At 49.0% G+C, this 11,330-nt stretch overlaps 1 protein-coding gene across 3 annotated transcripts; it reads left to right on the top strand.

Moving 5' to 3' along the window:
- Nucleotides 1-103: 103 nt before the first annotated feature.
- Nucleotides 104-11,061, top strand: RFC5 (replication factor C subunit 5). Of its 3 annotated transcripts, none has more exons than XR_003146639.3 (11): nucleotides 104-238; nucleotides 1,926-1,990; nucleotides 2,254-2,390; nucleotides 3,588-3,667; nucleotides 4,328-4,401; nucleotides 5,463-5,622; nucleotides 6,355-6,436; nucleotides 6,837-6,966; nucleotides 7,542-7,619; nucleotides 8,166-8,409; nucleotides 8,782-8,836. XR_003146639.3 is itself a non-coding variant. In XM_025474116.3 (11 exons), the coding sequence occupies exons 1-11, from the start codon at nucleotides 177-179 to the stop codon at nucleotides 10,220-10,222; spliced, it is 1,020 nt and encodes a 339-aa protein (XP_025329901.1). In that variant the 5' UTR covers nucleotides 104-176; the 3' UTR covers nucleotides 10,223-11,061. The 3 variants fall into 3 exon arrangements, 2 of the variants coding, with proteins under 2 accessions (XP_025329901.1, XP_025329903.1); XM_025474116.3 differs by lacking the exon at nucleotides 8,166-8,409 and adding an exon at nucleotides 10,126-11,061; XM_025474118.3 differs by lacking the exons at nucleotides 7,542-7,619; nucleotides 8,166-8,409 and adding an exon at nucleotides 10,126-11,061 and having other exon boundaries at nucleotides 6,837-6,996.
- The last annotated feature ends 269 nt before the right edge of the window (nucleotides 11,062-11,330 follow it).

The raw sequence follows: 11,330 nt of genomic DNA on the forward strand, positions 1-11,330 counted from the left end.
GGGGCGGGACCCAGGGAGGAAGTCGGAAGCAGGAGGCTACATCTCGCGAGAGTTGCTTTTGCGCGCGAACTCTGAGAGCCAGGGTCCCGGCCGGGGTCGGCTCGCGGCCGGTAGCTGTGCGGGTCCGCGGGGGCCGCGACGACGCGGGCGGGCCCGGACGCCTCTCTCACCGCGCCATGGAGACCTCAGCGCAGCAGGAGCAGCAGCCCGCGGCGGCCAAGATCAGAAACCTGCCCTGGTAGGAGGAGGCCCGGCAGCCGCGGGAAAGGGGACCGGTGACCTCGCCCGACCGCCCCCGACCTGCGGCCGGCCGGAGCCCCAGAATTTCGCCTTGACACCCCCAGCGCCCTCCGTTCTTTTAGGCCTTTTCCAGGTCTTCCCGCTGCCCCACCCCCACCGCCCCCATTCCTGGTATTCACTGGGTGACAGCGTAGAGGTTTCAGTCCCTCCTCTTCTGACTTTGCATCGGCCTCGGGCCAAAGTAGTCTCTCCACTCTTGCCGGAATCCTCAGGCAATGTTGCTCAAATTCTCAACGGAAAGGACAACGGTCCTAATAATGCTCCCCAGTCGAGTTGTATTTAAATGGCTTCCTGTTAGATTAGCGGGGACCCTGTTAGATGCTTGATCTTTACAAACACCCTAGGAGGTAGGTCGTTATTCCCGTTGGAAAACAAAAAGGTTAAATGACTTACCTGAGGTCCAGAGCAGGAAAATAGGTTGGGATTTGCATCCAGGTGAAATCAGAGCTTGCCCTCTTGAGCATCCTACTTCCACGGCTGCATCTGGATGGTGTTTTAGAAACTGATGGGATTCAGCTTGAGTTCTTCTGAAAGCTCCAAGTTGGTCGGTCTTGTCTCTTGAGTTCAGTTTGCTTTTCTCATGGAAAGAACACATAACATCCAATTTACAGTTGTAAACAGTGTAAAGTGTGTAATTCAATGACTTTAAGTACATTGAGAATGTTGTGCTACCAGGTCACTGTCTAGTTCCAAAATTTTTCATTTTACCCCAATGGAAACTTCACACCTATTGGCAGTTATTCGCCATCTCCCCCCTCACCCCCAGACTCCACTTGCTGAAACCGTTAATCTGCTTTCTGCCTCTGGAGTGACTACCGTGGATATTTACATGGATAGAATCAGTATGTGGCCTTTTGTGACTGGGCTGCTTTCACAGCATCATGTTTTCTGGGTCCACCTGTACTGTTGCAGGTGTCATGGCTTCATTGCTTTTTATGGGTGAATAATATTCCATTGTATGGATAGACCACCATTTATTTATCCATTCATCTTTTGATGTATAGTTGGGTATGAGTTCAATTTTTTTTAACAAAGATTTTATTTACTTGAGAACGTGAGTGTGGGGGAGGAGCAGAGGGCGAGTGAAAAGCAGACTCCCTGCTGAGCAAGGAGCCTGATGCAGAGTGGGATCCTAGGACCCTGAGATCAGGACCTGAGCTGAAGGCAGATGGTTAACCGACTGAGACACCCAGGAGCCCCAATGAGTTCAGTTTTTAATTTATTTTGAAATAATAGGTGCCCATCCAGGTTGAGATTATTTATAGGCAGACAGCTGGGAAAGTGAAATTAGAGCAGCACTATTGGCATTTTGGGCTAGACGCTTGGTGGAGGCGGGCATGGTGACTGTCCTGTGCATTGTAGGGTTTAGTGACATCCCTGGTGCCTATCCACTGGAGGCCTGTAGCACCTCCACCCAATTGTGACAGCTGAAAATGTCTCCAGATATCACTGAGTGTTTCCTGGAGGACAGAATTACCTCTGGTTGAGAACCAATGGTCTGTATTCAAACTTAGAGGATTTTGTTTCTCTTCCTCTTTTCATTAGGGTAGGAAAGGATTCTTTTGCACATAACAGTGTGTTCTTGCATTGGTATATATTGTAATCCCTGCTAAATTGTCTTTCAGGGTTGAAAAATACCGGCCACAGACGCTGAATGATCTGATTTCTCATCAGGACATTTTGAGTACCAGTAAGCATCCATGTGTCAGTTGCTGTCATTCTAGTTGGAAGACTTGTATAAATTTCTTGGTTATGTCTCTGCTGAGTAATAACCTCGAAGTATCTGACTGAGCTGTATGGAATGTTGCTCTGTGAGCTAGGTCCTTCGGATTTTTCTTTCCTGCATCTGTCTCTGATTTGAACATGGGATTGAAGTGCATTCAGGCCAACCCCAAGGGCCCATGGTAAATCAGGTAACTCTTGAAACTGATGGGCTCTCTCATTCTTCCTCAGTTCAAAAATTTATCAGTGAAGACCGTTTGCCCCACCTGCTCCTCTATGGTCCTCCAGGGACAGGAAAGACTTCCACCATCCTGGCCTGTGCAAAACAGCTATACAAAGATAAGGAATTTGGCTCCATGGTCTTGGAGGTAAACAGGAAGATTATTCTTACTCAGCAAAGAACTCGAGTCTCTTACTTTTAGTATTCTTCGATTTACTTTACAAGTTAAGTTGCTGTACTGGAGGTGGGGGAAAGGAACAGACCTAGAATATTTCCAGTCACTTTTTATCTAGAATAGACATTTTGGTCTTGGTTGGCATCAGCTAGAGGGCAGTTGTAGGGCTAGGTATTTTTCTTTGCCTTTGCCAACTCATACTCAAGCACTCAGTGGTCACTCAGTGAGTGGTTGCTAAGTAGCTTGCTGTCTCCCATGTGCCTGTCCAGATTTCTCCTCCACGTGGCTCCACCCTGTTCTTGCGCTGGAAGGCTGTGCTGTATTGACTGCAGGCTGCCTTGTTCTTTGGCTCCTGGTTAGGTTTGGCCAATAGTGGCCCTGACTGGAGTCAGGGGAAGAGGAAGGATGCCTCGTCCTGTCTTGGGGGTCACCACCGGCTGACAGCATCCCCGCCTGCAGGGCAAATCACATAGCCTTCTCTAGGTGCCCACACCGCTCCCCCACTCACCTAAGACCTGGGGTCGGTAATGGGCCCTAGTCGTTGCAGAGGTATCGCAAAGCCCTTGCGGTTTCCCCATACCCCACCAACACCTTTTAAAATACTGCTTCATGTAATTCTCTTCAAATCACTGAATTTGAGTATGCCATCTGTTTGCCACTGAGATTTGACTGATACACTTAGATTTACAAAATTCTAAATATCATCTATTGCCGGGGGAAAAAAATGTTTAACTTCTTTTTTTTGTTAGAGATCTTAGAACCTGGCTGCCACCAGTATTCTTACCTCAATGTATTAAAGACTTGGTAACTTCTGGATCACTCTGGGTGGGTTGTGGTAGCTAAAATTAGCATGATTCTGCTCATGCCAGAGGTGCTCTTCACTGTGACCGGGCCAATTAATTATTCCTCCAGAGTATGTCATTGATTGTCTTTGAAAGGGGAAGAAAACACATTCATCTGCCTTTCAGAATGTAATGTAACGATCTAGTGAGTTATGAGTTTTAAATACAATTGTGATCGTGGTTTTTTAATAGGTGTTTATCTCTTGGCTGTTAGACTGAGAGACCTAGACCTAGCCTGCCTAGTGGGACTGATGAAGAAATGAATTAATTCATAGGTAGCACACCGGCATATTTCTAATTTACTCCGACTTCTCTCTCCCACATTTAGCTGAACGCTTCAGACGACCGAGGAATAGATATTGTTCGGGGACCAATCCTGAGCTTCGCTAGCACAAGGACAATATTTAAGTAAGAATTATTGGCATAATTTCTCTCCCTGGAGATTTTGATCAGTGGGATGACAGAGTTTAGTTTTTTCAATCCTCCCCTTTGCCAGTCTATAAAGGTTAAAAATGACTTTGTAAAAAGTAGGCATCAGAAAGAAAGTACAAGGACAGGAGTAGGAAAGAATGCAAGTATCAAAATATTATGTAAGTCTATATATATGTATCAGCACATTCTTTGGGAAGCATTAACTTCATTTTTTTAGTTAACTGAAGACTGATAACATCCTGAGACCGGATGAGGTGGTTTGAATTTAAACCAAAATGAATTGACATCAGGATGGATAACCGGGATGATGGTAAACAAAGTAAAAGATGAAAAGACAGGCATGAGTGAAGGGTGAAGGTGATAGAAAAAAGCAAGGCCCCTGAGGAGCAGGATACCTTGCGTGCGCAGAACAAAGGTGCATTTGCCAGAGGAAACGATGCAGCAAACATGCCGAAGTCAGACCTTAGTTCCTTTAAGAGCAGAGAGTAATGGGCGTGTCCCCTGTGTGAGCACAGATGTCTGAGGTCAAGGAGGAAGGGACTGTCCCAGCAGGGCCTCGAGGCACTAATGTAGGTTGGGCCTGGAAGTTGAGATGAGGTCGAAGAGATATGCAGATGGTACCATTTGTTTTCCTAGGAAAGGCTTCAAACTAGTGATCCTGGATGAAGCTGACGCCATGACTCAAGACGCCCAGAATGCCTTGAGGAGAGGTAAGAAGAGCTCCCAGATGTAGTGTGTTGGCTCCTGAGTGCATTCGAAAGAGAACTGGGAACTTTGGATGTGAGATAACAGCATGGATGATTGACAGTTTTCATTTATCTTCCGGCCCAGAGAAATCGGTTGACCTTTTGCTGTCAATCTAGACCAAATCTCTAATGTTGGGGTTTCCCTCTTTCAGCAGCTTAAAGATAAGGGCCTCACCTGATGGGACTTTTAAGTCTGACCAGACACTGGTGTCCCATCCTCCTCTTCCACGGGGTTCAATTTGGGGCTGGGAATTTGTATTCTTAGGTGAGGGAGAGGATGGGGTAGGGAAAGCCCGTGGTTCCTAAGCGGCTGCTGGGTAGACCCTTCTGCTCTTGGTACCCGGAGACACACAGTAGCCGGGAGAATAATCCAGGAAATGGGGCAGCACTCAGAGCTGACATGGCGCCTCTGTTTGCCGAGGGAGTATCATGTGAGTTGTCTGTCTTCAGGGACCTGGTGCAGGGGATTTCTGTGAAAGGACATCGGTCACCTCTCGCATTAAGATTCAGAGGTGATGAGCTAGGAGAGCGGGGTGATCTGTCGGAGTTCTGGCGAGACGAGTGGAGTGCAGGCCGGGTTTAAGAGGGGGGGAGGACAGTTAGAGCATCTTCTGATCTTAAAAGCTTTGGCAGCCTTTCTTCAGCATTTGTTCTGCAGAAGGACTGTCTGGGCAGATCCCCGGTGTTCCCTCAGCTTTCTGAATTCGAGTTCTCCCTCCGCCCAGCGCTCTGGGGCTTCCGAGGCCCCGAGACCGAGTCCCCTGGGAAGGCCGCGGACGGCCACCCCCTCCGCCGCTTCATCAACCTGCCGAGCGGGATTCTAGGCCAAAGGACAGGGGCCCCGCGTTTCGTAGCCTGATGCAACGGCGCAGCTCGAACGCCAGAGTCCAGAATCCGGGCGCGTTGCAAGGAACCGCTCCTACGATGGCGGCGGGCGGCGCGGACGCAGCTCCGCGAGGAGCCGGCCCCTGCGCCTTCGGGGTGCCCCGCGCCGCCCTCAGCGCCCGTTTCCTCTCCCCTGCCAGTGATTGAGAAGTTCACCGAGAACACCCGGTTCTGCCTCATCTGTAACTATCTGTCAAAGATCATCCCGGCCTTGCAGTCCCGGTGTACGAGGTTCCGATTCGGCCCCCTGACCCCCGAGCTCATGGTTCCCCGCCTGGAGCACGTCGTAGGAGAGGAGAAGTACGTGTGAGGAGAAGCCGTGAGGAGAAGCAAGCGCGGCCCGGCCGGAGCGGAAGGCGCTGCGTGCTGCGTGCGGTGGGCGGGGGGGCGGCAAGGGGCGGGGAGGGGGACCCCGGGAGGCCGCCGGGTCGGTGGGCAGCCCCCTCGCCGCCGCCGCCGCCCTCTGGCATCTCCTGGGCAGCCTTCATAAGGGCCCTGGGCTCTTCTCCTGATCCATCCTCCCCCTGGAAGCTGTCCCGATTTCCTCCTACTCTTCTTTTGTCACTGGAGACTGCAGGCTGCCAGCGCCCCTTCTGCCGACGCCTCCAGCCTTTTCGGGCCAGAAGGGAAGGTGCTGAGACGTTACCTTCTGTGTACTCAGCTGCCTCGCCAGTGGCGCCCGAGCTGCCGCTTTCTGAAAGGGGGCGCTCTGGCTCCGTGACCGGGGCCTCGCCGGGCCGGGCCTCGCAGAACAGCATGCAAAGCCGCTTGCTCACCTGGTCCTCAGTGCCTGGTCCTGGGTGAGGGCCTTTCCCAACCTGCAGTGGCCATGACTGCCAGCGTGCAGCCCACAGCCCTAAAAGCCAAAGTGAATTCTGGATCCGGCCCCGGCGGTAGATCCGGAGAGTCCTGTGAACTCCATCCGTCCCCTCTCGTTTGTTACTGGAAGCCTTCGTTGTTCTGGGGGGCATCTCGTTCCCTGGGTGAGTGCTGGTGCTCTCGGGGCCTCTGAATTCCTCCTGCCTCTTTCAGAGTGGACCTAAGTGAGGACGGGATGAAAGCGCTCGTGACCCTTTCCAGCGGAGATATGCGGAGGGCTCTGAACATTTTGCAGGTACAGTACTACTCGTAGCAGATCTCAAGCTGCTGCTTTGGAAGAGTTCTAGGTAGGCAGCAGCACAGCCAACCTACAAATTCAGAAATCTAGAGAGCGGTAAGATCTCAATTTCATCATGTACCAACAATCCCCCCCCCACCTTTGGGTTTTAAATAATTGAAAGAATAACGTGCTGCCAGTGAGGGAAAGCTAGGGCAGGACTCTGGCTGGCACACAGCAGCGGCATCTTCTCATGCTTCCAGCTGAGGCCAAGTCTTACCAGGTAAACTGTGCAGCGTTCGAGCTGACCTGTGCCCAGTCACTTTACTGCGCATGTGCAGTGCTGCCTCAGCTTCCTCCTGATCCGCCTGCACCGTGGTGGCTGCCGTGACAGCCACGATACTCCCTCTTTGCACAGAGCACCAATATGGCCTTCGGGAAGGTGACAGAGGAAACGGTCTACACCTGTACCGGGCACCCCCTCAAGTCAGACATTGCTAACATTCTGGACTGGATGTTGAATCAAGACTTCACCACAGCCTACAGGAGTATCCTTCCTTGTGTCCTGCTGACAGTAGGTGCTGTATCTCAGGCCCAAGTGTGACCTGGGAGCCCAGGGTGCAGCCAGTGCCTGCACCCTGCTGGCTAAACACGGCTACTCCAGAGGCTGGTCGGCTTGCTGTGGATGAACGGTGTCTGTGGGTGGAGTGGGTCCTGTCTTTAATGCCCTGAAGTTCTTCCTGAAGGAGTGTGACATAGGTCTGTCTTGAAGCCACCTTCCTCACAGAGGAGAGCAGCAGTCAGATCTTGGGGTGGCAGGTGTTACTCTTGTTTTGCTGTGAAATTAAAAGCCAGGGGCAGTGATAGGAAGCCTTCAGGGGAATGGGTGGGCTCTGTTCTCTACTAGGCAGAGACACAGTTCTGCCAGAAAGCCCTTGTGGAAAATGGGAAACATGGAAAAGGTAACAAGTGGAGTCCACCTCATGCAACTTCAGATTGAGAGAAACCACTCTGTTGGTTGGGGCTAAAAGCCCTCCTTCCCACTCACCGGAATCTGGGTTCAGAATTCCATGGTGTGTGTTTGTTCTGGAACCTGTGCCCTCTGCCTTAACTGTTCCTCTAGATATAATGGAGTTGAAAACGCTGAAGGGCTTGGCACTCCATGATATCCTGACAGAGATACACTTGTTTGTGCACAGAGGTAACTCTCGTTCTTCCCTAGTTGAGATGGGAGAGGAGGCGAGTGGAGTTAAGGGTGGGAGGGAGGGAGGGAACATGAGGCTTCGCTTTTGAAGCAAAGAGATGAGAATGAAGTATAAACCCTGGCCCTGCAGTCAATTTTCTTTAGTATTTAAAACTGTTCCAAAACTACTCTTAACCTCTAAAGCTCCTGAGGGAAGAAGCTCCAGAGGGCTGACTTTATTTCCTCCAAGGGTTTAAATTTTACAGCAGTAAAATAGTACATTTCATTCACATTTCTAAAGGTATTTTCCCTCAAAAGGAGAGAAAGAGAAGGAACTATCTTCAATGTAAACCAGAGCAGTCTTAACTAAACCATCTTAAGTTGCACACTTGGCCGTATCTACCATACAGAGAACTGGTTCTCCACCTTGGCAGCACATAGTAGTCATCCCAGACCAAGTCACTTGGCCTTTTGGGGGGAACCAAGCAAGCATCAGGATTTCCTCAGGCTCTCCGGGTGGTCTGTTCCGAGGCCTCTTCCATCAGGCTCTTTCCTCTGCCACAGCCAACTGCCGACAGGTCCATGGCTTGTTCTGCCAGTGCCTCCGTGGGCCTCCCCAGGGCCAAGCAGCAGGTTGATCGCTGCCCAAGAACATGGTCGGCTCAAGCCCAGCTCTGCACTTTGATTGTGGAAAATGAATACTTACAGATCGATGGATTTGTTTTTAAAACCTACCCTGCTGCTAAAGCAGCGTGGTTGACTCTTCCCTGTGTTCTTGTGATTGCTTTGGAACCTGTTCACCAAATAGGTAAAAACTGAAAACTCCTGCAGCGATCACTTCCTTAGAGGTATGGCACCTAGTGACCTCAGGCCTCTAGACAAGTTTTTTTTGTTTGTTTTTTTTTTTTTTTTTAATTTTTTTTAAATTTATTTATGATAGTCACAGAGAGAGAGAGAGAAGCAGGCTCCATGCACCGGGAGCCCGACGTGGGATTCAATCCCAGGTCTCCAGGATCGTGCCCTGGGCCAAAGGCAGGCGCCAAACCGCTGTGCCACCCAGGGATCCCCCTCTAGACAAGTTTAGTGTCTCCTGCTGTTTAAGTTCATAATTGTGTGTTTGGTTTTGTTTTAGTAGTAGGGGATGGCAGACCCTTGTTCACTCAGTTTTGTTTTTCCCTAGTTGACTTTCCATCTTCGGTTCGAGTACATTTACTGACCAAAATGGCAGACATAGAGTGAGTAAACCCCAATTTTGATTCTTTTCCCTTTTTTACCCTGTTGTGTTTTTTTTCTTTTTTTTTTTCTGCCTGGTTGGTTCCAACTTGCTTGTCTGCATCAATCCCCTGTGGTACAATCTAGTTTTTGGTGGGATCACTGAAAGAAACAGGAACGGTAGGATTTGCTTAAAGAACATGAATAAATACAAGGACAGGTTCAGCTCAGTTACATATTGTAGATAAAGGCCTCTCCTTACACCTCAAAGGCTTAGAGTCCACGTTGGTTCTAGAAGAGCCACTTGTGGGAGGCCCGCAGCTGTTACAACATCTCGGTTATTCAGGGACAACCAGCCATCCAGCTGTTATGAAAGCATTTTGGCATAGCAAACCATACTGGGGGGAGAGTAAACATAAATTCTGTTTTCCACTTTGCCTGGTTCCATAAATGCAGGTATTTGCCCCAGTGAAGCTAGCAGCTAGTATTTAGGTGGAGAGGAGCACTGGGTTTGAAACAGACACCAACAGAGAATCAACTCTAATTTGCTGTCATTGGCCTTCACATGCACACATTAGGTCACCACTTCCATGTAATGAGTGTCATGATTTTGCCTCCACTGACTAGGCACTTGAAAGGTGGCAAGATGGGGATGCCTGGGTGGCTCAGTGGTTGAGTGTCTGCCTTCAGCTCAAGGGCGTGATCCCAGGATCCTGGGATCGAGTCCCATATCAGGCTTCCTGAAGGGAGCCTGCTCCTTCCTCTATCTATCTGTGTCTCTCATGAATAAATTTAAAAATATATAAGTTTTTAAAACTTATAAAAAAGAGGAACAATTTCTCTGAATGCATTTTGTGAGTGAAGAAGTAAATCCTTATCATGTAAATTCTGTGTATGTCTATAGAGCCAGCATGAAGTTCAGTTCAGAACACTGTCATTGATAACTATCAATTTTTAATTTCCCCTTACCATTTTTTAAAAGATTTTATTTATTCATGAGAGAGAGAGAGAGAGAGAGAGGCAGAAACACAGGCAGAGAGAGAAGCAGGCTCCATCCTAGGTCACGCCCTGGGCTGAAGGCTGTGCTAAACTGCTTGAGCCACCCAGGCTGCCCTCCCCTTACCAGTTTGAATCGAATGTATAAATGAGAAGAAAACGTTAGGGCACATACTGAAGATGACTGTCTGGGATGAAGCTTTATTACCTGCTTTTCTCTAGCAAACTGTTCCACCTTCAAACTCTATCATTCTGTTGTCAAAAGGTTGCTGTCCATAATATTCCATATTCTTACCTTTCGTTTGCTTTCTCTTAGGTACAGACTTTCTGTTGGCACCAATGAGAAGATTCAGCTGAGCTCTCTCATTGCCGCTTTCCAGGTCACCAGGGACCTGATTGTTACAGAGGCCTAGAGGCTGAAGCCCGTTCACTGCGGTTCGCAGGCCCCGCGGTGACTGAAGAACAGGAAACTGAGTCACAGGATGATATGCTGCCCAGGCTGGATAGTGAAGCCAGTCGCCCCGAATTGTGGAAACCTCTGTCCCTGACACCGGCGGGGAAAGGTTGAAAAAGTACCGTGTCTGTGGCTATTTGGAGCAGGTACAAAACCATTGGAACAGACAGCTGTCTTACTGTGCTGCCTGTTTGTGTTTTTTACAGGGAAAAAGAAAGTGCAAAAAGTTGTGTGTGGGTTCTGTTGTTGTTGTTGTTAAGCCTTAAGGCTTTTAACCATTCAGTTGGTTGGGTGGCAGGAAATTGCCCTCCCTTATTTTGGTCTAGAACTTAAAAGGCTTCCAAACCCCCCCATGGTGCCATTGCCTCCTAACTCCAGGTAAACAAAGCATCTCCACAATTCAGGGTATAAACCTCAATCTGCATCTAAACCTCAATCTGCGTCAGTCTGTCTGTTCTAAATAGGTATTAATAGATTTCTGGCCCAAACTATTGTACTCTTATAAATGTGCTCAGTTCTCTTACTTTAAAAACGTCTTTTAATTTCTCCAGTGCTAGCAGGTTCCTAATTGTGGTGTGGACAGTGTGTCACTGTATGGCTGTGGGGGCAAGGCTGTATAGTACTCCCTTGTTAACATATGGAGAGCTGATGGGCTCGGGCCAGACTCTAAACCTCCAAGTGCTGAAAGGGTAGGCCCAGTGTCCAGTGTAGCAGTTTATTTTATAGCAAACAGACTGCCTTTATGATAGTGTTCTTCTCAATAAAAATAAAGAAGCTGGCATGTTGGCTGTCTTACAAGTGACTCTTTTCTTCACCAGTTATAAAGACACGGACTTTATTAAACTTGCGTTTATGTGAAAAAGCCTCCCCCATCTGATATCATAGAATCAGCTTACTCAGGAGGCTGTTCTTTATAAAGGTGGTAGGTTCTTATACTATCAAAAGGGAGAGGTTGGTTATTTCCATCATCCACATACAACTCACTCCCCAAAGATACCAAAGTTTGAAGCCCCTGGCCAAGTGGGACCTCTGGGGAGCCACCCAGAACCTCTCAGACTACACTGATA

Source organism: Canis lupus, chromosome 26, assembly GCF_003254725.2.
Source record: "Canis lupus dingo isolate Sandy chromosome 26, ASM325472v2, whole genome shotgun sequence".
NCBI classification, from domain to species: Eukaryota; Metazoa; Chordata; class Mammalia; order Carnivora; family Canidae; genus Canis; species Canis lupus.

Coding starts and splice junctions, on each gene's coding strand:
- RFC5 (XM_025474116.3), top strand. CDS start 177: ATGGAGACCTCAGCGCAGCAGGAGCAGCAGCCCGCGGCGGCCAAGATC. Junction 239..1,925: donor AAGATCAGAAACCTGCCCTG/GTAGGAGGAGGC, acceptor ATTGTCTTTCAG/GGTTGAAAAATACCGGCCAC. Junction 8,837..10,125: donor ACCAAAATGGCAGACATAGA/GTGAGTAAACCC, acceptor GCTTTCTCTTAG/GTACAGACTTTCTGTTGGCA.